The sequence below is a fragment of the Lontra canadensis genome, unplaced genomic scaffold, assembly GCF_010015895.1.
Source record: "Lontra canadensis isolate GAN:19392208 unplaced genomic scaffold, GSC_riverotter_1.0 scaffold100, whole genome shotgun sequence".
NCBI classification, from domain to species: domain Eukaryota; kingdom Metazoa; phylum Chordata; class Mammalia; order Carnivora; family Mustelidae; genus Lontra; species Lontra canadensis.
Genome location: NW_022631094.1, coordinates 1,120,688 through 1,145,318, shown reverse-complemented (window position 1 = coordinate 1,145,318; position 24,631 = coordinate 1,120,688). Strand labels below are relative to the sequence as shown.

The 24,631-nt window shown below is 36.3% G+C and overlaps 1 protein-coding gene across 2 annotated transcripts in view; it reads right to left on the bottom strand.

The window, feature by feature from the left end:
* Positions 1–24,378, bottom strand: part of UPF2 (UPF2 regulator of nonsense mediated mRNA decay) — a 109,528-nt gene extending 85,150 nt beyond the window's left edge. For both annotated transcript variants that reach the window (XM_032837850.1, XM_032837851.1), the window contains exons 1-4: positions 24,258–24,378; positions 18,230–18,609; positions 14,350–15,129; positions 4,584–4,744 (exon numbers count right to left, since the gene is read on the bottom strand). In XM_032837850.1, the coding sequence (XP_032693741.1) occupies positions 4,584–4,744; positions 14,350–15,129; positions 18,230–18,591 (1,303 nt within the window). In that variant the 5' untranslated portion in view covers positions 18,592–18,609; positions 24,258–24,378. The remainder of the gene's footprint in view (positions 1–4,583; positions 4,745–14,349; positions 15,130–18,229; positions 18,610–24,257) is intronic.
* Between the last annotated feature and the right edge of the window lie 253 nt (positions 24,379–24,631).

Here is a 24,631-nt window from a genome sequence, read left to right as displayed (position 1 = left end):
AAATGGATAAAGCCCCTGAACAGGTTAAGTAAAAGACCGTATGAAAAGAACCTTAACCTCAATACTAAAAAGGATAACGTTAAATAAAACTAACATTTATCACTGCGACACATTAGATTATGTTTAAAAGACTGATATAAGCAAATGTTGACAAGACCACAGGGAAATAAGCACTCTCTTATCTAGAGTATAAATTAACACAGCATTAAGGAGATGTCATCTGTCAGTATCTTTCAATATTTATTTTATTTTATTTTTAACATTTTATTTACTTATTTGACAGATAAAGAGCACAAGCAGGTGAGCAGCAGAGGGAGATGGAGAATCAGGCTCCCCTCTGTGCAGAGCCCAACACGGGGCTCACATGGGGCTCAATACCGGACTCTGGAATCATGACCTGAGCTAAAGGCAGGCGCTGAACCAGCCAGGCGCCCCAGTATCTATCAATATTTAAGATAAGTATAATCTTTGATCCTGTAAGATTCCCTCCAGGAATCTATACCAAAGAAATAAAAGAAAATGTGAATAAGATTTACAAGGATATTCACTGTAGCACTGTTTGTAACAGAGCAAAACTGAACAGAATCTAAATATCTACCAATAAGGGCTGACAAAATGCATTTATACACTCTGTAATATTAATGAGACACTAAAAGAATGAAGCATATTTATCTGAATTCAGTAATTTCTCAAAAATATGTTATTGAAATAGAAAAGTTAATACAAAATAACATACTATATAAATTAACAAGAAAGCTATGTATCAAAATCTGATTATGTATTTTACATATGTATTTTGTACTAAAAAGTCTGGATAGAAGCATATTAAACTGTTAACCATTGATAGCTTGGAAAACAATGCATAAGACAGGAGACTTTCACTTTCTACTCTGTAATATCCATGAATATTTTACATATATGAAAAATGCATTTGCACAGTAATTATAAATTACGAAAAAATCAAATTCTGAGAAGCAAAAAAATGCTAAGAAGTCGAAAAGCAGTAGATAATCACAGGAAACTGTTTGCAATGCATATGACAAAGAATAATTTCTTAAATATGCAAAGTGCTTTTATACTTTAATTAAAAATAGATAAATATTTGATGAAAAAGAAAAGGCAGGGGTAAAGGATTCAAAGTATGTCAACAAGTATGTCACAGAGAAACAAACATATATATAAAACAGCCAATGAACTTAAAGAAAAGATGTTCAACCTCACTCAGAAGATAAAAGTCAAGAACTACAATACAGTAAGAACGTAAGGAAAAACTCCTCATATAGCTAGTAGCATGTAAATTTCTCTGGAAGAATATTTAACTTTATATATTTAAACTTAAAATACATATACCCTATGGAAGTATTGAATCACTATACTGTACACCTGAAACTAATATTACACGATATGTTAACTGACTGGAATTTTTAAAAAACTTAAAAAATAAAAATAAAATGTAAAAAAGAGAGTAGTTGCAGAACAGTATATATAATACAATCTCATTTCAGAAGGGCAGGAACCTTATTCTGATCACTTAAAAGTTCAGGCCTCTTCAGACCAAGATGAGGTACCAGTGTTCTAAAACAACTAAAAAAAACCAACCAGACAATACATACATAAGCTTTTGAACAGGATATAAGATAGCACAGGAAAGTGATTCCTAGAGAGAAGAAACAAAAAACCTGAGCCCTACAATTAACTCCTATAGCTTATTGCCTGATAAGATTTTCCAGGCTATAGCCAAGTAAGGGAGAAGTAAAGCAGACCCCAGAAGTCTCTGTGAGATGAAAACAACAGAAGCTGAGAGTGTGGCCAGACTCTAGCCCATGTGGCCAGATACTGCAGGACAGAGTGCCGCAGAGAAGAAAAGCACAGAGACAGACCTTAAAGATCAGTAGAGGTCTCCTCCTGAATGTTCAGCAGAATACTGATCAGCCCCTATGTCTGAGGGAACTTGTTGAGATTGGGAAAATAACTACTATGAATCTTCATAGAAGCTTCATGGGAAATCAAATAGAGTACAGAAGGATATTGCTTCTGTAATAGGGAAAATTAGCCCTAGACTAAAGGCTGCTCTGATCCCAACTAACAAAGCCAACCTGAAAAGGGTAAAACTGTTTCAAAGTAGCTTAACTGTGCCCCAGAATGAAGGTCAATGATATTTCTATGACTACAAAACTATCCAGCAGTTATCCAATTTAAATATGATGAAAAGGCAAAATGTAGGAAAAATACAAGAGCTGTAGAGAAGATAAATCACTTAATTAAAAACCAACACAGAAATGATATATATGATAAAATTAGTAGATAAGGACATTAAAACAAATATTCTAACTATATTTCATATACTCAATAAACTAGGAGATAGACTAAGCATGTTTGAAACCATGGAAAATATAACAAGCTTCTAGAAATAAAAATTACATCTCTGATATTAATAATATGGAGCACCTGGGTGGCACAGTTGGCACAGTTGATCATCAGACTCTTGGTTTCAGCTTGGGTAATGATCTCAGCATTGTGAGATCAAGCACAAGATCAGCACAGAGTCTGCTTGAGATTCTCTCTCCCTCTCCCCCTCTGCCCCTTCCATTTGTGCTTTCTCTCCCTCTTAAATAAATCTTTTTTAAAAAGATTAATAGTATATCAGACACTGTAAAATAAAAGACTAGTGAATTTGAAGACACAGCAATAGAAACTATCCAATACAAAACACAGAGAAAAAAGTATTAGAGAATAAAAAGGACAACTTCAAACCACGTAACATAGTTATAATTACATCTCTGTAGCAGGTGGAGGAGTAACAGAAAATATATTTGAAGAAAAAAGGGTCAGGATTCTCCGAATTTGATGAAAATTATAAACTCAAAGATTCAGGAAATCCAATAAAGAAAACCACACCTAGCCACATCATAATTAAGAAATTTTAAAGCAGCCAGAGGAAAAATACACAATATGTAAAAAAATAAATAAATAAATAATAAAAAAGTATTCAAAGAAAAAAATGTCACCCTAAAATTCTATACCTGGTTAAAATATCTTTTAAAATGAGGACAGAATTTTGTGTTGGCCTGTTACCTCTGGAAAATGCCTAAAAATACTTCTCAAGTCATTTAACATTGAAAGAAAACTACCTTAAATTTCAGTAGAAATAAATCAATACCAAATCAATGCCAAACAATATCAAAGATTTTGGTTCTAAAATGCAATAAATATACTGAAAAGTTCCAAGAAGCCTGCCAGATTAAAACAAGCACAAATTATACAGTGGAACTTTTTTTTAAGATTTTATTTATTTATTTGACCGATAGAGATCACAAGTAGGCAGAGAGGCAGGCAGAGAGAGACAGAAGCAGGCTCCCTGCTGAGCAGAGAGCCCGATTCGGGACTCGATCCCAGGACCCTGGGATCATGACCTGAGCCGAAGGCAGAGGCTTTAACCCACTGAGCCATCCAGGCGCCCACAGTGGAACTTCTTTTAAAAAACCAAAAATTTTGAGGTTCACTGATGAAAGGATATAAAAATTAGTAGGCATTATACACATGATTATATATAAATTCAATAAAATAAATACATTCACACTATACACTATGTGTTTCTTATTGAGATGTAAAATACAAAATATCTTTTGGTATTATAGAAGGCTATCTTACAAATACTTTACTCTTAAAATTCTTAAGTGAACAGGATTGCCAGATAGCTTGAGGATTAGTAACACATTAACACACCTACTAATGTAAATATAATTATTATATAAAGTAGCTGATGTGACAGATTAATGTATTAAGAGCCCTACCAACCTAAGGACAATCAAAATGGAACTTTAAAACATCTTTGAAATAGTATGGAAAACTCATCTCACAAAATGATAATTTATCTCACAAAACTGTAAGGTAACTTTTAATTCTAAATAACAATTTAAGATACTGTATCATTCAAAACAAATAGATTAAAAATAAATATAAAAAATATTAGAATCCCAAAAATCCATTCCACCTTATGAAAAATAAAGTGAATCCTTTTATAACCCCAACTATGGTTTAAGACAGGCCCCTGTTGGAGGCACCTGGGTGGCTCAGCTGGTTAAGTGTCCAACTCTTGGTTTTTGCTCAGGTCATGATCTCAGGGTTGTGGGATCTAGTGCAGTGACCTGCTCCACGCTCAGCAGAGTCTGCTTGAGATTCTTAGATTCTTTCCCTCTCCCTCTCCCTCCCGCTCTTTCCCTCCCTACCCCCTGAAATGTGCTTGCTCTTTTTTTTATTTATTATAAAATCTTAAAAAAAAAAAAAAAAGAGGCCCCTGTTGGATATAATTCAAAGATACCTAATATAAAAGAACCCAAAGGACTGCATCATAAAATCATGAGTTAATTATTGTTCTCTGAGTGCAAAGCCTTTTCCATTCATAGGAGTGTTTCAAATAGCAGCTTTTCAAAGTCCTTATTAGGTCTTAACACTGTACTTCTTCATTTAAAACATTTTAAAGGCATGTTTAAAACTTAAATTTTCAATACTATACACCTGACAAAGTAAAGACAAGTGATAGTGCTTACTGAAAAATCACAATGTTTTTAGGGCTATCTTACCTTCTGGTGTTGGTTTATCTTGAGGAAGATCTGGCATATTTTCATCCAAGAGGTCTGCTAAGGATTGAGAATTTGCCAGCAGCTTCTGATATGACATAGCAAATTCCTCATACTGTTTATGTCTATCTTCACTTAGCTCCCCTTTAGAATGGAGAATACGCCTATAAACAAATGATGAAATAATCTGATAATCTCATCAAAATACATGCGATCATGTATTGTTACACTGGGAATGTTCCATAAAATTTTATTTTATCACATAAGCTTTTTGCACATTTTCTTCAATTTATTTTTATTAACATTTTCAAGATGTATCTGAAAATTAAAACTGGCATAATCAAATTCATCTAAGCAATTAAATTTCAACATTAATTCTTCAAAGGCGATTGTGATTAACTATGCCTGCAGAAATGTAAAATTTGACAATGCCACTAATTAAAAATTATTTTAGAAGTATTTTGTTAAAAATATTCCCTTCAGATAGTTAACCAAAAATACTTAACATACCTAAAAAAGTTACTATTCAAAACAACAGGTTATAAAATCAGTATCCTTAAATTTTTTTACAATGATTTGAATCAAGATTTTTTGAAAAAGCCCACATCTCCCAAACAGCCAATTCTCAGTTTACTGTACAAGTACTGGTTATTTATCCATTTAATGAATATTAATGGAGCAACACACTTAAGCCAGGCCAGGCCATCTCAGGAACAGAGATTACAACTAGTCTTCCACTCTACAAACAAATCACTAATAAGCCACCCATAATCAGAAATATAGAACTACTGAAAATTTTCAAAATGAACAGTGAAATAAAAATCTTACTATATAAACAGATAGCTGAGATGTCTATACCTGCATCTATTTATGACTAAGTACATACATAATAACATGTGAAATGTAAAACCTTACTGAAAATACAATGTTTCAAAAAGCCAATTATAAATATAAATAAAGTCATTTTCAAAATATACAAAAGTTTTTTATTACTTGTCATTTGAGTTTTCTTATGAACAAGGAAGAAAATGAGGTGTTTTTTGGTGATGTTATCTTATTAAGAGTTACAGAAAATAAAGTGAAAAACCATGCCTAAATTTACTCATCCCAGCTTACCTAGAACAATTTCCAAATTTTCCTATCTTACCCGATTTCTACCCACATAAACTTTTGTTTAAATGCTGTAACATTCCAGCCAACATTTTCTAAGTTAGGAATATCAGCTCCCATTATAAGCACAGGGTAGATCAATGCATAGGATACTATTCATTAAATCCAATCTTCTGTTTTCAAATCCAGCCTATTAGGAATCCAAAATGAAGAATTTTCACTCATTTTCTTACTATTTAAAAGTACATTAGTATCATTCAACGAACAAGAATAGAGTTTCTCTCTTTAACCACTGATTTCCAAACTAATTTTACAGGAAAAAATTCTTTCAGTAAGTTTTATGAATGAATTCTAAACCCAAAACATTCAAAAATGCTGAACTCATGAAAGCAATGACTATTACTCTGAATGAGGAAGCTTGTTAGAACTTTTAATTAGGAGCGCCTGGGTGGCTCAGTGGGTTAAAGCCTCTGCCCGCGGCTCAGGTCATGGTCCCAGGGTCCTGGGATCGAGCCCCGCATCGGCCTCTCTGCTCTGCAGGGAGCCTGCTTCCTCCTCTCTCTGCCTGCCTCTCTGCCTACTTGTGATCTCTGTCAAATAAATAAATAAAATCTTAAAAAAAAAAAAAACTTTTAATTAGAAGTTGTATCATTTTTGAAGATAAAAAAGACACTAAAATTAAGTAAATTGTTTAATACTCAAAAGTTGGCTATTCTAAAATGTTCTGCAGTGTACTATTAGAAAAAATGTTAGTCAATAAAAACTTAAGTTTATTCTGTAAGATTTACTGTAAGATTAACTGTAAGATTATGTTCAGAGTGATAGTAACAGTCCTGAGAGATTTCAAAACATCTACTGACAATTAAGATGCAAAATTATTTCAGTACTTGAAATTGGAAAACACCTCAAAATAAAAGAACCTGGAACTTTCTCTAACAAGTTCTGACATTCTAGTTAATCTGAAGAACATACGTGCAGTTTTAGGTTATACATTCACCAAGCATTTATAATATATAAGGAGTAATAAAGTGATGACTATTTTATCACAACGTAAAAGACTGATACTTTCTCCAATATCAATCTCATTTTCAAACATCTGCCTGTGACTTCGCATTCGATCAATTAACAGTGAGTGATTTAATTCTACGATAGTTCCCTCTGTACATATTCCAGTTCCTTTCCAATCACCCTAAAACAAATTAGAAATTCTGAAGCTCCAGAGGTAACTCCCACACTCCCCCAAAGCTCAATCCCATGATCAAATTTTTTAACAGTACTATTTTACCTAACTGCTTAACTTACATGTGCTTAGGTCAAACCTAGCGAGAACAGTCCTCAGGACAAAAGCTTAGGTTTTGGTAGATGTATTTTCTAATCATATCTTACACTAAAAGCTTAGCAAGCAGCACAAGATATCAATGAAATGGCATTGGAAGAGTTCTGTCATACACAAAATTTACCTAGTCCTACATATTTTCCTTGACCATTTATTTAATATATTTACTAAGCATCAGACTAAACACACAACACCTCGTAAGACTATAAATTTCAAGCAGAGAAATAAATGCATCATAGGTACCTGAACATTCAAAATCCCTAGAGTCATTTAGAAGTGCCCATCAAATTAAAATGAAACATTTTTTAATGACTGTACCATACATGGCAGTTTTTTATGTTTATGAAATCCCCTGGAAAAGATTTTCAGTTTGATTAACTTTTTTAGAAGACCTATATGAGGGAACTAAACATTATGCAGCACATTTGATCAAAGTACCTACTCTCTTATATAAATCTCACCAAATTTTCTTATGAGAATTCCATGGGACTATATCACTATGCAAAATCAAGCTGAATATATGATTTATCACATATCATTTTAATTACAATCTCTTCAGAAGGACATATATTCAGAAAGTTGAATAGAAGGCATTCTTTTTGAGATGGTCATAAATCAGAGGTTAGCAAACTATTTCTGCAAAGTGTCCAGATATAAGTATTTTAGGCTTTACAGACCACACATTCTTTGTTGCAGCTACTCAACTCTGCTGATACGGCACAAAAGCAGCCATAGATAATACATAAACAAATGAGCATGACTATGTTCCAATAAAACTTTATCTATGGACACTGAAATTTGAACTCATATAATTTTAGTATTTCACAAAATATTCCTCTTTTTTTTTTTTCTAACCAACCAAAAAAGTTAAAACCATTCTTATTCTTAGCTCACCAGCTGTTTTAAAAAATAGTGGTGGGTCTATCTGGCCTGTGGGCCAGAGTTTGCCAATCCGTGCTATAATTAGAGTTCACTGAATCATTATCTGTTAAATGTATTGCAAGTGAGTACATTCTCTCTCATGACATCACTATAAAATAGGGAGTTACTGGGAGCATTTTAAAGATATAAAAAACAATGAAAATAAAATTAATTCCAAATCTTATTCATTATAATAAAAATACAAGATAGTAGACCTCCTTCACCCGATGATGAGTTATCACTATCTGGAAGCAATCCTAAGGTACATCAATCTTTGATTTCTAGTGTTTTTTATATTACTAATTCAACACTGTAAAGCTGACAGAAAATATCAAATAGTCCATTCTTGAATGGAACATTCTATCTCATAAGAAAAGTCATAAATGCCTCAAAAAAATTCTATTAAAAGACATATTTTTGGGACGCCTGGGTGGCTCAGTTGGTTGGACGACTGCCTTCGGCTCAGGTCATGACCCCGGAGTCCCGGGATCGAGTCCCGCATCGGGCTCCCGGCTCCGCGGGGAGTCTGCTTCTCTCTCTGACCTTCTCCTCGCTCATGCTCTCTCTCACTGTGTCTCTCTCAAATAAATAAATAAAATATTAAAAAAAAAAAAAAAAAAAAAAGACATATTTTTGTTTTGTTTTCCTTTTATAAATCTTTCTTATTGCTTGACACTCTTGCTCTTTTATTTTATATACTGTTTACTGTTGTTTTGCATTGTTTTAAAAATACACATTTTCAAAATCATCAAAAGGCACAAGAGAAATTCTCATCAAGTCTTTCTGAAGGATTAAGCAGGCAATATATTACAAATAATAAACTCACATTTATACTTACAATGAGCCAGATACTGTTATTAAAAGTGCTTTTACACGTGAATTCACTGCATCACTCACATTTATCTCAGAGGCAGACTGCTATTATTCCATTTCACAAAGAGAAAACTGAAGCACAGAGATGTGAGATAACTTGCCAAGAATTACAGAACTGAGTAAATAACAGATCTAAGATTTGAACCCAAGGAAACTGGCTCCAGAGTCCATGCTTACAACTATTAGACTATACTGCCTCCCAAATTAAAATTACCCACTTGGTACCCTATACTGAAATCAGAATGTCTCTCAAATGCATATATCAACGGCAAGCCTTCTCATACTGGGGTGTTTATTTTATATTCCTTCGGGTTCTTCTGTTTGGATCTCACTTGGTAAGTACTGAGAGGCTACTATGTTTACCAGACACTTTAAAATCAAGTACAAGTACTAAATGGAGATGAAGATGAGTAATATGGAAATTGTGAAAAGTACAGTATGAAGAGGTATGAAAGAACTGTATCTGTCACTTGCTATATAAATCACAATGGGCAGCTCTTTAATCCCTAGATCTGATCACCTTCAAAACAGAAGTATTTCTTTCAAGGGTACTATGAAGGTCAATTAAAATCAAACACATGATGCACTTTATCAATGCACAACAGTATTTTAATGAGAAAAAAATGCCACAGCCCACTGTGAAAAAGGTAAGATCTTCAATGCCAAATATTATTTGATCTGTATTAGCCAAATTAAAAAAGAAAAGAAATCTTGGCAAGAACACAGAAAATCCATTTTAGCTTTGAGCTAATACAGTCATTCAAAATAACACAGAACAAATGGCCAAAATCTTGAAAAAAATAATCATAAAGCAGACTATGAAAAACAACTAGGTTTCACTTGTCTCCTTTAGCAATTAGTCAAATTTTCAAGCCAATGAAATTTTCTTTTGGTTTCATTTTATAATTTGGTTATGGGGTGCCTAGGTGGCTCAGCTGGTTAAGCAACTGCCTTCGGGGTCCTGGGATTGAGCCCTGTGTCAGACTCCTTGCTCAGCAGGGAGCCCGCTTTTCCCTCTTCCTCTGCCTGCTACTCCACCTGCTTGTGCCTGCTCTCTGACAAATAAATAAATAAAATTAAAAAAAAAAAATTTGGTTATGGGTGTCTTAAAATCCTGTATGAAAAGACACTATAGCATAATAAGCATAACTACTCAATCAAGTATTTATTAAATAACTGTCAAAGCCATTGAATGAGAGAGAATTTCAGGAAAGATGTAACAATTTTAGAGTACTTACAAAATTGTTAAAGCCTCGTTGAGCCTTAAGTACAGTGAAAGAACATCTTAATAGTGCTTAAATGCTATACAATTTATCAAACATTCCACCTATAAAGGCAAGGTACAACTTACCTGGAAGGAAAGAGGAAGGTAAAAGCAACACTACTTAATTTTACATTAATGTGCTTTTAAGTTTTAACACTGGCAAAGTAATACTGCATGAATTTGCAATAAATGAAATAAATCTCCGATTTTATTAACAACAGGGAAAGCCTACATTCTACTTATCTTTCTCCTATACTTTCAATCAAATCACTTCGCACTGTCTGAACATGTAATCATGAAGGTCCTATTCACCACTACTGAAAAAAGAAACTTTTGCCACCATTCCCACCAGTTAGGGAGAAAGAAAGGAATTAAGACATTTCAAAATTATTCAAGCAAGAACTGACTTAATATATGAATTCATGATTTCACTTCTGCAAGAAACAGTTACATATTAAATTATATCTAATAAAATTAAATAATTTCTTCAATTTTTATTAAATGCCAAAAAATAGTAGGTCATATTACCTCCATGAGGATAATATCTCATAGCACAAAGCATTTTAAGTAAAAAGAGCACTGAATATTATAAAAAGCAAAACCTACCAAGTTAAAGCTATTAACTCTAAACTGGCAGATGTTACCAGATATTTTCAAATGTGTAAGTATTAATTATACTCCCCAGGATCAATCACTTAATCAAAATGTATTTTAAAAGTTCTTTGAGGTACAAAAAGCTAACAAGGTCAAATTTATTAGAATTCACCAAATCCTAAGGTCAGCTGTATTACTTGCTTATAGGGGCTTTGAAACAGAACTAGCGATCTAATACCTGTAGTATCAGCCCACATAACACGAGAAAAGAACAGCTAAGGCTCAACAGGTCTTATCCAGTCACTGTCTTCATTCACTCATTAGTGTCTCTTAGAAAATACCAGAGATTTTATTATTCTATTTTTTTAATTTGGCTTAAAGAATTCTTAAGTATAGACTTTAATGAGTATAGACAAAGACTTCACAACCTCTATGAACAGTGCCATCTCCCAAGTTAATTAAAATGACCCAAAGCATTTAGGTCTCACAGACTGAAAACAGAAAGCATTTTTTTAACTGTCATTATTAAGATATTGAATAAAGGCTTCAAGTAATTTAACTGCATGAGTCTTAAATATCCGCTAGCTCAGCACTGAGATTTCCAGCATTACCATGCCTAAAAGAAACCTTACTGGGTAGACTATTGTCCACAATTGTTCCCATGATGTAGAATAATCTCAAAACACCTACTGGGTAATGACCAGGAAGGGGAAACCTTGGGAAACTGGTCATTTTAACAGTACACTGTGATGTACTAATACTAGGCCAAGGGACTCCACTAATCCATTCCTCATGTTCTCTTGGTCAGTCGGGTATTCAAATCTACATTACAGAGGCTGCTCAATTTAAAGCCATCCTAAGGCATGAGTTATTTATTAAGCCATATGCCAATTATTTTCTATACTGTGATTAAGATTTTCCCATCTCCCTGGGTGCCTGAATGGCTTAGTCAGTTAAGCAGCTGCCTTCAGCTCAGGTCATTTTGCCAGGGTCCCGGGATCAAACCCCACACTGGGCTCCCTGCTCAGCAGAGGACCTGCTTCTCCCTCTTCCTCTGTCTCCTGGCTTGTACTCTCACTCTCTCTCTGTCAAATAAATAAAATCTTAAAAAAAAAAATTTTCCCATCTCCCAAATTATTATATCTAAGTAGACAGTATCCCATGATAAAATGACTGCTACAATGCTAGGTCAATTTATACTAGGTAAATAACCTCCTCTAATAACCACCCGTTAACAGTTCTCTTTAAATGAGTAAAAATTTCTAGGTAAAGGCCACAAAATCATGCTCTTAACACTACATCCCATTCAAAATTTTCATGACGACTTGAATAATATAAAAGAACAGATCTGCTTATGAAAGGTGAATGGGACCAGCATGTAAGTACATAATAATATATACAGCAGATAATAACATAATCAATATTCAAAATTATCATTAGGATAAAGTAATATGCCAAAAACATCTAAATAAAGTTGAAAGAGGTAAATGCATTCAGGTTTAAGAGATGATTTCCACTAGTTCAAGGTGAAGAACTGGTCTGGCAGCGGTTCATTTGAGAAATTAATCTTCAGGTATATACAAGTTCACAGTCAAAAGAATGACAAGGCAGCTATAAAAAGCAATGGAATCTGAGGTTACAGCAGGAAAAAAATGCATCCAAAATGAACGTCCTAAGGATCGGCGTGTAGAAATCATGCAACAAGCTGAAGGAACAAGAGGTGTTTAGCCTTGAGAAAATGAAAGGGAAACATCCTAGCAGTCTGCAAATATTTGAGCTATTATCATGGGTATGAAAGAGGAGACATGTCCCACATCAGTGTTTCTCAAACTACCTATGGTAAAGGAATTAGTTTTTCTCATCACTACAGATGCTTTTATAAACTACAGTAACAATGTAAGAACTATGGAAAACTGTTATAAAGATGTCTTAATGCTTTGTCTGTTCCTATACTTAATTCATTGCAAATAGGTAAACAGTTCATGAACCCCCATTTTAAGCAGCTTTATTTCATTGTACCAGAAATCAAAATCCAGATTTACCAGAAGTTAAATCAAAGGGAACCATTTTATGGGAAGTTAAATTGCCGCTTGAATTCCCAGTAAGCAGGTGTGCCAACACTGGAATGGCACTTTCAAAGAAAGAATACTTTATCTGTCAGATAATCTATAAAATGGACTCCTGCACTGGTAAGGTGATTGGATTAAATCATTGTAGACTCTACCCTCTAAGCTCCCTTGAGGCCAATCAGAAGTAAACACACACACAAAATCCCTAAAGTAGCCAATAAAAAGTAATCAAAGCATACTATAAAATCAGCCATGAGGTATTAGGTAGAACATATGGGGGGAAAAAAAAGGACTAAGAAAATGACAAAACATTTTCAGCTGTAATTAAGATACCTTAAATATGTGTCAGCTGTAATTAAGATACCTTAAATATGTGAGAATTAGAGGGCCACCATTTTCTTTTTAAACTCATTACTGACTACATAAATACACCCTGAAGTTGCCTATTCGAAGTTTAAAACAGACCTCACTATTCAAAAGCACAAAACAAAGATCTTTTTTTTTCTTTTTTTTTTTTTTTAAAGAAACCCTGAGGAACACCATTGCCATCTTAAACTCTCCCATCCTGAGTGACCCTCAACCATCACGGTTTAGTCATACAGTCTGTGGACCTATCTTGACACAGACCTAACTGTACTGCTACAGTCTTCGCTTCTAGTTAAGTCAATCACCTTCTGAATAAACCAGCACGTCCTTCCCAACTGCAGGTTTACAGAAATAAAGTGTACCCTCCCATACTACTTCTTGAAAAACAGCAATTTCAGACTCTTAACCATGCACTTTAAATAGGTGCAAAGTACTCAGCCAAATGTTACTGCTATTGTCTCCTTTCTGTACTCCTCAGCCCTCCTCCAAATCCACCCTCCATAAAAACTGATCTACTGCCCACCATCTACATCAGCTTCTCACTTGCTGACGCCTCCCAGCTTCTAACTTGTTGATACCTTCCAGGTACAGAGGCTACACAGCAGTCAAAGGTGGCTGCTCAATCAGGTATCTTCACTAATTACCACAGGCACATACATTATTCCACATTATTCCCTGAAACTTTAAATGGATGTTCCCAGGAGAAAGACTCCTATAAATGCACTTTACATAGTAGCATTTAAGAAATTTTTTTTCACATCTAACTTGTACTTTTTCTCATTTCTGCTCTAATGACTCATTTTCTAAGAAGTAGTAGTATCAACAGTGACATCAATAAGAAGGATACAAAACAATGAAAGCAAAACTATTATAGAGAGGGCACAACAAAACACACAAAAATAACAGCAGGTTAAGTTAAAGCGACAGAAAAAGAAAATTTATCCCTCAACATCAAGGAGTTTTTTTTAAGTCACAGGAAGAAAATACATCCACAAAGTAAAAATCACCATGTACTTGCCAGGTTTCTTTCAAATTTATAAATAAAATCTATCACAGACTCCCATTGAAACATGAGTACTTAGACTGGGACTTTGAAATTCTCCTGGAAATGTTAAGAAATCACCTGCAATGAGCCCTTTCCACAAGTTCTTTCAGTGGCATGAATGAAGACTTTGGAAATTTTTAAGTATGAGCTCCAAAATAAATTCTCAATTCTGAGAAATATTTGAAAATCACCTGTTTTGTCTCTCAGTATTCTGAAGCTCCCTGTGGTCCCTTTTCAGGTGTTTGGTCAAAGATGTAAAGTATTCTTTTAAAAGATTCTGGAAAGGTTGTTGTTTCTCTGGACTAATTATCTCACTAGGAGGAAAACTCAAACTAAACTTCTCTGCAGCACTCTTCACTTTCCGCGGCACAAGTCCAGCTATATCATCTCCACAATGTCGACAAAAACTAATCACCACAGAAACATGAGTATGGGATTCCCGATCAGCATTAATAATATTTTTTAGCTGTTCATAGATTAAGGAAAGACCTTCCTTATCCGTGAAAATCCCAACTATTGTCAATTCGGCAATGAAACGCAAATCAGTTCTTAACTTGGTAATGTTAGGTGTTTTCTCCTCTTTCCTCGCTTCAAAATGTTTTTTCCAAACCTGAAGAAGTGATGGAGCGAAGTCGGCATAACGCTGGTGAAAGAGAGAGCACAAGTGCACAGCACAGTTCACATCAGATATTTTTAGCTTTGCTTCCACAATAGAAGCTACAGCTTCTGCAATGTATTTGCTTAAATTTAGGCCATTAAAATCGTGGGACAAGGAGTCTCTCTGTTGTTCCGTAATAGTTTTTAGTTTCTTGACAAAAGCAGTATTTTTCTTCAAACTTGAGTCTAGTCGGCTGAAGAAATTTTCCTCTGGTCGGTTGTCTGGAGCATTTTGGTTTTTGCTACGAAGGTCCTTCCTTAACTGATGTCGTTCCCAGGCTTCCTGATGAAGCTGAAGGGATTCCTCTTTCTCTCTACATAAAAAACAAACACGTAAATAAAATACCTTGTATATTTTGAAAAATCACTGACAAATGTCATAAGAGTGAAAGACAATGAAAACATAATCGTATAAGGATCAGCATCCTAAAGAAACGAAACACACAAAAAGCCCTTTTCCTACCTTTTTTCCGATTTTTTTTTTCAACTCACAACCCTGAAATCAAGACCTGAACAAGAGTCACACACTTAACCGACTGAGCCACCCAGGTACCCTGACTTTAAGATTATGTTTTTAAATAATCTCTGCATCCAGATGGGGTTCAAACTCACAATCCTGAGATCAAAAGCTGCGCGCTATACCAGCTGAGCCAGCCAGGCATCCCTTTTCCAACTTCTAAAGACATTTTATTAATGATTTAGGATGGTAAGAACCCAGTATAGGATGATTCTGAATAACTAGAGCAACATCATTCTGTCAACTGGCAAACTAAATGGATAAAATACTTTTGTCAATTCTACCTCAATAAAGCTACAAAAATTAATGGATTAAACACACAAAGCACTAAATGAAAAATACAAAATAATATGCCTGGGAAAGATATAAGACCTAAAACAGATAAAAGCACTGGGAATATAGGGGAAAAGAAAAATGTCCACTAAGAATATTTTAAAGAACAATGTTTATTAAAAAATGCATTAAAAATGTTTTGATATGTTAAGTACCACTTTTCCATATTTTCCAGGCTAAACTAAACCTCTAATAAAGTACCTTTCGCAGTTTGGGTCTTAAATTTCAAGTGTAATTAAGAAAATCTGAAAAGGAACCAGAAGATAATTATAAGATACAACTCCTTTAATTTTAAAAAAGGCTAACAGTTTATCCTGAAAAAAAAAATTTTAAACTGGAACATGTTTAAATCGCAAAAGTAGTAAAATAACTTGAGCAGGAGCAGGAAGGTACAGACAATCTGACTTTGAGGCTACTGCGATACCAAAGTATGTAACTTTAAAATATAAATTTCTAAAAAACAGATTTGTACCTTTCAGAGATAACCATCCCTGAGCTACCCTTCTATGACTTTTCAACTAAAAGCCACAGTAAGTTAACAAGAAGTTGCATCCATCACTGGGAACACAGGACATGTGAGTATCTCTCGGAGTCTCCCAGCTACACACAAAATAAAGGATTAACAGTGAGAGCACACTTTAAGAAAGAATAACTCATCATGTATATGCCTTAAGTAAGTCCATTTTCATCTGCAATAGAAATACTTTAAGATACATAAATGAAATATTTACCACTGAAAAAATAATGCTTTAAAGTACTCTAAGAAAGAAGGGGATAATTGTTGATGCCGGGTAGATAGACGGTTGAAGGGGTTGGGAGGACTGGTTCGTTATTCTACTCTGTTTTTTGCATATCTGGATTTTTCCCAATAAGAAGTTGGGAGTCTGGTGGTTTGTTTTTTTTCGTTTGTGGGGTTTTTGGGGGTTTTTTTGTGTGTGGGTTTTTTTTTGTTTTTTTTTTTTTTTTGCTCTTTCTATACTAGCGTAGAGGGAAGAGCAAAAGTCACAGTGAATATGAATATCCTTCTGAATATTTTATAATTAATTTGAATACATTTTTAGCATAAATTAAAAATAGTTTAATTTTAACATGTAATTAAAATAAAATAAGCAGTGAAATACATTACATTCTTTTTTTCATGAGCCTTAAAATCCAGTGTTAACACTCACATTTACATCAATCTCATTTTGTGCCCACCTCATTCTGTATGGGTCCACAGCTCCTTTTAAGTTTTTTTGTTTTTGTTTTAAGTAAATTATAAGCAAGAGACTCTCAAGAATCATGGCTCTGAATATTCCCAAACTGGCCTCTACTACTGCCTTCCACACATAAGGCTCCAGTACCTCACTAAAAATAGAAGGGCTAAAGAACTTTGGTAGGAGAATAGGTGGTTGAGCTGTTCTAGAGATCCATGAAAATTCCTATTTGCGCACACACACACACACACAGATCCATGAAAATTCCTACTTGTGCGCACGCACACACACACACACACAAAGGGGACAGCCCATGCTACTCAACAGTTGTCACTCATGCTACATCCTAGTAGTCTTCCTGAGAACTACTGCTTTTCACCAGGTCATTATGCTACCTATATAGATTTACAAGGTTAAAAATATATTTTATTTTTTTTTAAAGATTTTATTTCAGGGAGAGAGAGTGAGAGCAAGAGCACACACGTGCATGAGCACAACAAGCATGAACAGGAGGAGAAGCAGAGGGAGAAGCAGACACCCTGCTGAGCAGGGAGCCAGACGTGGGGCTCCATCCCAGGACCCTGGGACCATGACCTGTGCCAAAGGCAGACACTTAACCAACTAAGTTAGGCATCCCTAAAAACAGATTTAGATGAAAATAAAAATGGGAAGCATTATGGCATTCTTTTTAGGGACAAGTTTTTAAAGTCACCTAGGTTCAAAAAACCCAGCAACTCCACTGTTTACTGTAACCTCCTCAAACTTCATTTTATTAATCTTTCAAACGAGGATCATTATGGCTGCCTTTAGGATATGTGCTGATATATTTTGTAGTGCCTGGTACATATTAAGAATTCAGCAAATAAGACCCATTAAGAACTGAAGATTTTCAACATAAGACAGAAACCAGAAAAAAAAGCTTTTAAAAAAGTCAGAAACAATCCAGATTACTCCACACCTCAAAAAATATGTTAAAATTCCTATTATTTAATACAAATAATTAGGGGCACCTGGGTGGCTCAGTGGATTAAGCCTCTGCCTTCAGCTCAGGTCATGATCTCAGGGTTGTGGGACTGAGCCCCGCATGGGGCTCTCTGCTCAGCGGGGAGCCTGCTTTCCCCTCTCCCTCTGCCTGCCTCTCTGCCTGCTTGTGATCTCTGTCTGTCAAATAAATAAATAAAATCTTTAAAAAAAAAAATACAAATTATTAAAGCATCATAAGCATGCCTCTAGTCACTGAAAATAACAGATCAAGTAACCGAAGATACTCTCGTTGAAGTGCACCCAGAAGTCTGATCCAAATAATCACTGCTTTCCTACTATTTCAATCTTCCCATTCCTTCATATCAATAAAATAACTGCTCTTACTTCAACTGGGCAGCTTCTTCTTCTTGCTGACGTTTTGCCTGCTCTTCTTGCTTCTTTTTCTCTTCCTCTTCATGTTTCTTTTTTTCTTCTTCCTCTTTTTTCTTTAATTCTTCCTCTGCCTTCACCTTTTCTTCTTCTTTTTTCTTTCGGTCCTTGTCTTCTTTTTTTCTCTTATCTTCTTCCAGTTTCTTCTTTTTATCTTCAGGGACCTTAATAACCTCCTTCTTGGCAGTAAGCTTGATCTCATCTTTTGGTTTCTCCCTGCTACTCACTGGCCGCCTTTCACTGCAGTCTTTTTCCTTGTTGTTTAGTAAAGTTTCTTTTTCTTCCATACTTGCTGGCTTTTTACGCTCAGCTGGCATTATGTTACCCAGAACAATCTGTAAGAGTAAAAGAATGTCAGTATTCTTTGTGCTATTGTAGATGCAGTGACTTTTAGTAATGTGACAGTTTTCTAAACAGAACATATTAATGAAATTGTTGTGAAAGATTAAATAAATGCATGCAAAATGAACACTATTTCTGTGATAAAATAATTTCTTGGTCACACTCCACATTCCATCATTATTAGTTACACCTCATCTAAGTATTTTTTTACTTTTTAAAAGATTTTATTTATTTCTTTGACCAACAGAGATCACAAGTAGGCAGAGAGAGATGGGGGAAACCAGGCTCCCCACCGAGCAGAGAGCCCAATGTGGGGCTCGATCCCAGGACCCTGAGATCATGACCTGAGCCGAAGGCAGAGGCTCAACCCACTGAGCTGCCCAGGTACCCCATTTTTTTGCTTTTTATTAAGAAAAAATTAAACACAAACAAAAGTATAGAGCACAATATAAGCAACCTCCATATACTCACTGCCCAAATTCAACCATTAGCAACTACAAAACATAACATTCAATTAAATACTTCAGTATGTATCTGAGAATATTTTCAATCCGTTTTAATCCCAACATTTCACATCCATTAGGAGATGCTGGTGACATATTTCACACAACATGGAATAGAAGTTTTTAAGTTGGAACATAAGCTCTTGCCTCCTATAAATGAACTAACAAAATAGACGACAGAAGACAGATTTCACGTTATCATTCTAACCTTATCAAACTTTTGAATACAGAAACCATCAACTATCTCAAATTATACTAGACTTTTAATCTTTTCATTAGCACTAGTCAAAATTAATCTATAAATAAACATAATGATGTTTACAAAATCTGTATATCCTATCTACATCTGCCAATACAGTAGCCACCAGCTCGGGATTTCTCAGGCTTGGCACTACTACCATTTCAGGCAAGCTAATTCTTTGGGAGTTTTGGTGGGGGAAGGGAGGATACTGACACTATTTTGTGCACTATATGTTTGCAGCATCCCTGCCTTCTCTACTAAGGAGGTGCCAGCAGTCATCTACCCACTTCTGACAACCAAAAACTACTCCAGACATTGCCAAATGTTGCCTGGGGACAAAATCACCACCAGCTGAAAAGCAGTGCACTAGCCACACATGGCTACTAACATGAAAATTAATCAAGAGTTTGAATTTGTTCTTCAGTCACTACCCATATTTCAAGCGCTCAATTTCACATGACTAGCAGCTACCACATCAGACAGTGCAGAAACACAACATTTTAATTATCACAGAAAGTTCTACTGGATAACACTGGTCGATAGTACAGGCTCTATACAGTTAAATGGAAATAAACTGGGAGACAAAAAACTGTAATTCTTAGCAAAATTCAGCATTTTTCTTTCCTAAAAAATTTCTCTACTTAGAACTAGTGTTCTAATGTAATTTCTTTTATGGACAGTGCTTCATGTTTTAAGTCCTACATCATCTGAAAATTGTATATGAGAAAATCAAAATACTTTCTATTTAATACAGAATTAAACTATTTGAAGTTCCTAATTTTATTAAGAGCTAAAAATATACACAGTATTCTTAATCATTTTCAAACACAGATTTTAAGTTATAGCAATAAAAACTAGGTTAGCAAACAAAACATTTGCAATAATAAATATTTTATAAACACAATACATTTATTTCAGCAGTCCAATAGGATGTTATCACAGAAAAAAACCCAGGCCAATAGAAGCCCTTTAAGTAATTTTTGGAGGCACAAGCAACACTCTATTTTCTCTTGACCACCTCTTCCCTTCCCTTTTTCTCCTTTACTCTGACTCTCCTGCAGGTCCACGTTCTATGCATTTATTTTCTTTTTAAGATTTTATTTACTTATTTAAGAGAGAGAGAGGGAATGAGTGGGGAGGAGAGGGAGAAGCAGGGAGCTCTTGTGGGGCCTGATCCCAGGACTCTAAGATCATGACCTGAGCTGAAGGCAGACACTTAACTGACTGAGCCACCCAGGCGCCCCTACATTCTACCTTCTGTGCATTTATTTTAACAATGACGCCCAAAGGCTTCAGTTAACCTCAGTGGTGGAACTCAAGAAAAAAAGCTCTTAATCCTGTTGAAGCAATCACTAAAACACCAAACAGCATAATTACTTACTTGCGTGGCAAGGCAGTCTTAACATTTGTATCATCTGGGAAGAGTAGCAGCTTCAAATAACCACCTTTAGTGTGAAAAAACCATGCCCTAAACCAAGCAAACTTTAAAGAAAATACTCATAGCTACCACTCACTGACCACACAGTAAACATCTTACATACATTATCTCATTTAATACTAAAATCTTTATGAGGTGGGTATTATTTTCCCTATTTTATAAATGAGTTAACTGAGACTTGACCAAGTAACTTGACCAAGGCCTCCACAGCTGCTGACAGAGCTGGAATTGGAACCCATACTCTCAGCTAAAGTTATTAAGAACCTTGCGAGTACCAAACTGTGAGGTGGAAGACTTGATCACAGATATTGACAAATCATAGAATTATGCATCTGAATTGAAAAAGTCCCTGATAATGGCTAAGCAGTTTTTACAACACTTTTAACTTTTGTTAGACCCTAGCTAAAACATACAGGAGAAGATAATTCCTAATGTTAACAATACAATCTTACTTAGGGATATTTGTCATGCGCAAAAAAATAATACTCTTTATATACAGAGTTGGTATTTTCTGAAGTGAAGTTTATCAACAAGCGATACTTCAATGATACAAGAACTACAGGAAATAAAAAGAATGGCCTAAAAATTTACAAGTAATGTTTCATTTATGACGATAATTTAGATATTAAGTTCTATAAAAACATTAAATTCACTTGGAATCTAACAAATTCATAAAGGATCATGTATTAGCTTTACAGAGTCTCCTAAACTTTTGTGACTCTCTACAGTATTTATTCATTCAATAAATGTTTAGGGGCGCCTGGGTGGCTCAATGGGTTAAGCCTCTGCCTTCAGCTCAGGTCATGATTTCCGGAGCCTGCTTCCCCACCCCCCCGCCTGCCTTTCTGCCTACTTGTGATTTCTCTGTCAAGTAAATACAAAATCTTTAAAAAAAAAAAATAAATAAATGTTTAAGTGCCTACTATATCAAACTGTAGCAGGCACTCATGAATTGATCCTGCTCTAGAACATAAAAAAACAGATTCTCAGTAAGACCCTTAAATCTTCATACTGATAACGTCTTTGAATTACTTCATCCTTGTATTAAAAGCATATCCATACCCAAAATACACTTTGAACTAAATTTCAGTGAACAAAAAATGTGACAGAAATGTAAAGACCCATGTAAACACCAGCAATGCAACATGTGAAAACAGTATAGGCTTTGAAGTCAGACTTTTAAAGTCTGCATCCCAACTCTGCAACCTGCTAGCTATAGGAACTGGGAAACTTTACTTCTGAGTCTATTCATTGATAAAATGGAGGTACTTCTACCTCTCCTACAGAATTCTTAATCTACTAACATGGAAGGTAGTATCAAGAAGGCATTCAATGTTTATTCTTCCACACAGAACACTGAAAAGTTCATTGGAAGATGAGATTTTTTTTTTTTTTAGAATTAGAACCACCAGACTTTACTCCAATTCTCAATTTTTACATTGACATGGCAGCAGAGGCGTGACCTGCCCGATTACACTAGTTTAATGGCTGGGTCAAGGCTCACTGTCCAGTGCTCTTCTCCACTATATAACCTGACTCAAGATTTTAAAAGCCAAACAAAATATACCAACAACCTAATTTAGATCCGTATGCATTTGTACTGTCAATTAAACTGTGTTTAGTGAAATGCTAATATTTCTTTAAATTATTTTGACAATCCATGCTTTAATAAATACCCAAATATTTTAACTGAACTATTTCAAAATGTTTTTCAAGTAAAAACTTAAATTATAAATATATTTCATCTCAAAATAATCAAGATCAATATTAGTGATCTTTTTTAGTTCTTACAAATTACTCAACTCAATTACAGCCAGTCCTTAAAAGGAAGCCATGTTTTAAAACCACCTTCCTAGCTCCCCAAGTAGTGCCCTGGCCTTTGGGCTGTATATTTTATTTGGTTTTCTAAACATACTCTGAATGTCCAAAAGAAAGTAGAAACTACTTTATTAGCAAAACAGGTACCCAGGGAGTGTATGTACCAGGGGACAGAGTGCAGAGTAAGGGTGTTTCCCTTTTAGAGATAGTCCTCTAGCAAAGTACCATATGGACCATGTATGAAATCACAATCAGACTGCTCTGAAAATAGTCCAGAGAAAGACAATGCTGTTTCACCTTTTAATTCTGTGTTATTCAAAATGTCCTAAGCTCTAACTGCACAAGGGCTTTATCTCCCAGTGTCTGGCTTTATAAAAAGTCCTTAGTATCGGGGCGCCTGGGTGGCTCAGTGGGTTAGGCCGCTGCCTTCGGCTCAGGTCATGATCTCAGGGTCCTGAGATCGAGTCCCGTATCGGGCTCTCTGCTCAGCAAGGAGCCTGCTTCCCTCTCACTCTCTCTGCCTGCCTCTCTGCCTACTTGTGATCTCTCTCTGTCAAATAAAAATAATAATAAAAAAAAATAAAAAATAAAAATAAAAATAAAAAAAAGTCCTTAATATCAAGGACTCGTTCAAAGTTTTTATAAATTTCACCAGAATTCAACACTGGTTTTCTTGATGAGTTGTACAATTTTTATTAACACCTAAAAACTACAATAAACGATAAGGGTGAGTGATCGTTTTACTTTGGTCTGATGCATTACCACATACAAGTCCTAAAAGAGCAGGAGAGCTTATGGCCCGGCTCAGTGTGTACCCCAAACTCGTAAGCTGGCTCTGTCTGGTCAACCTGACAACCAAATACCTTGTGATGATCTCCTCAGTTCAAAAGTACCAATGAGAGTAAATACTAGGAGCTTTGGGATGAAGGCGAAGGCAAAGCAAAGAACCCTCAGCCTATGGGACTAAAAAGAAGTAAACCAAATAACCCATGCCCACCCTTCCCAAACACCAAAACCCCTTCCCCTCCACACGTATCTCCCACAAACCCCTGCTCCTGCTGCACATTCCCATACCACACACGCTTCCCCGCCACAACTCTCCTTCTTACGAGTACCTACGGTCACCTTCGTTGACCATCCTCGCCCCAACCCTAACTTCTCACCCCACACTCCCTCACCACCCGAGACCGAGACTCTCCGGCTGGTCTCCCTACTCCACATCCTCCCACTCAACGCGCCCTCCCCACTTCCTCGCCCTCGCTTCCCTCCCGGCTCCCGAAGAGCTTTCCCCAACCTCCCCTCGCTCTACTCCACACCCCCAAACACCTTCACCCCGCCACAGCAGGCTGCCCGCCTTTAGCCCCGAGGCCCAGCCCGGGCATGTGGGGCAGACACCCCCTCGACTGCCCCTCATGTCTGCCCCGGGCCGGGGGCGCCCGCGTTGATGGGAGTCTCCGGGAGAGGGGTCTGAGGAGGACGACGCCGGAGCTGCGGTCCGTCTACTGCTCGCCGCCCCCGGAGCGCTGGGGTGCGGAGTCGCCTCTTGGGTCCCTCAGGGAGTAGGAGTCCAGGCCGGTGCCCCCCGGCCCCGCTTCCTCCCGATCGTTGGAGCGGAGGGGAAGGAGGTTCCCCGGGACTCACCTCGAGCCTGTTGTCAACATTAGCCCCGGGTTTCCCAGCACCAACTCCAGCGCTCGGGCTCTCCCCTCCCCTCCCCCCACCTATCTCGCAGCCGAGGGCCCGCCTTCCCTCAGCTCCCCCTCCTCCCTCCGCCCGCCGGCCCTCCCGCCCGCCACTCACCAGCGCGGCCGGGCTGCGAGTGGGGGCGGGGCGGAGGGAGGAGGAAAGAAAGAAGCTGTTCGGGCGCTTGCCTGATCGAAAACTGTCCGGGTCTCCCTGCCCCCGGCATATCGATGCCCTTAGTTTAACCCCGAAGTGGCGGATCGCGAGCAAAGGCTCAGACAGGTGCGATACAGATAGAGACTTATTGAAATTGTCCACCGGAGAAGAGGAGC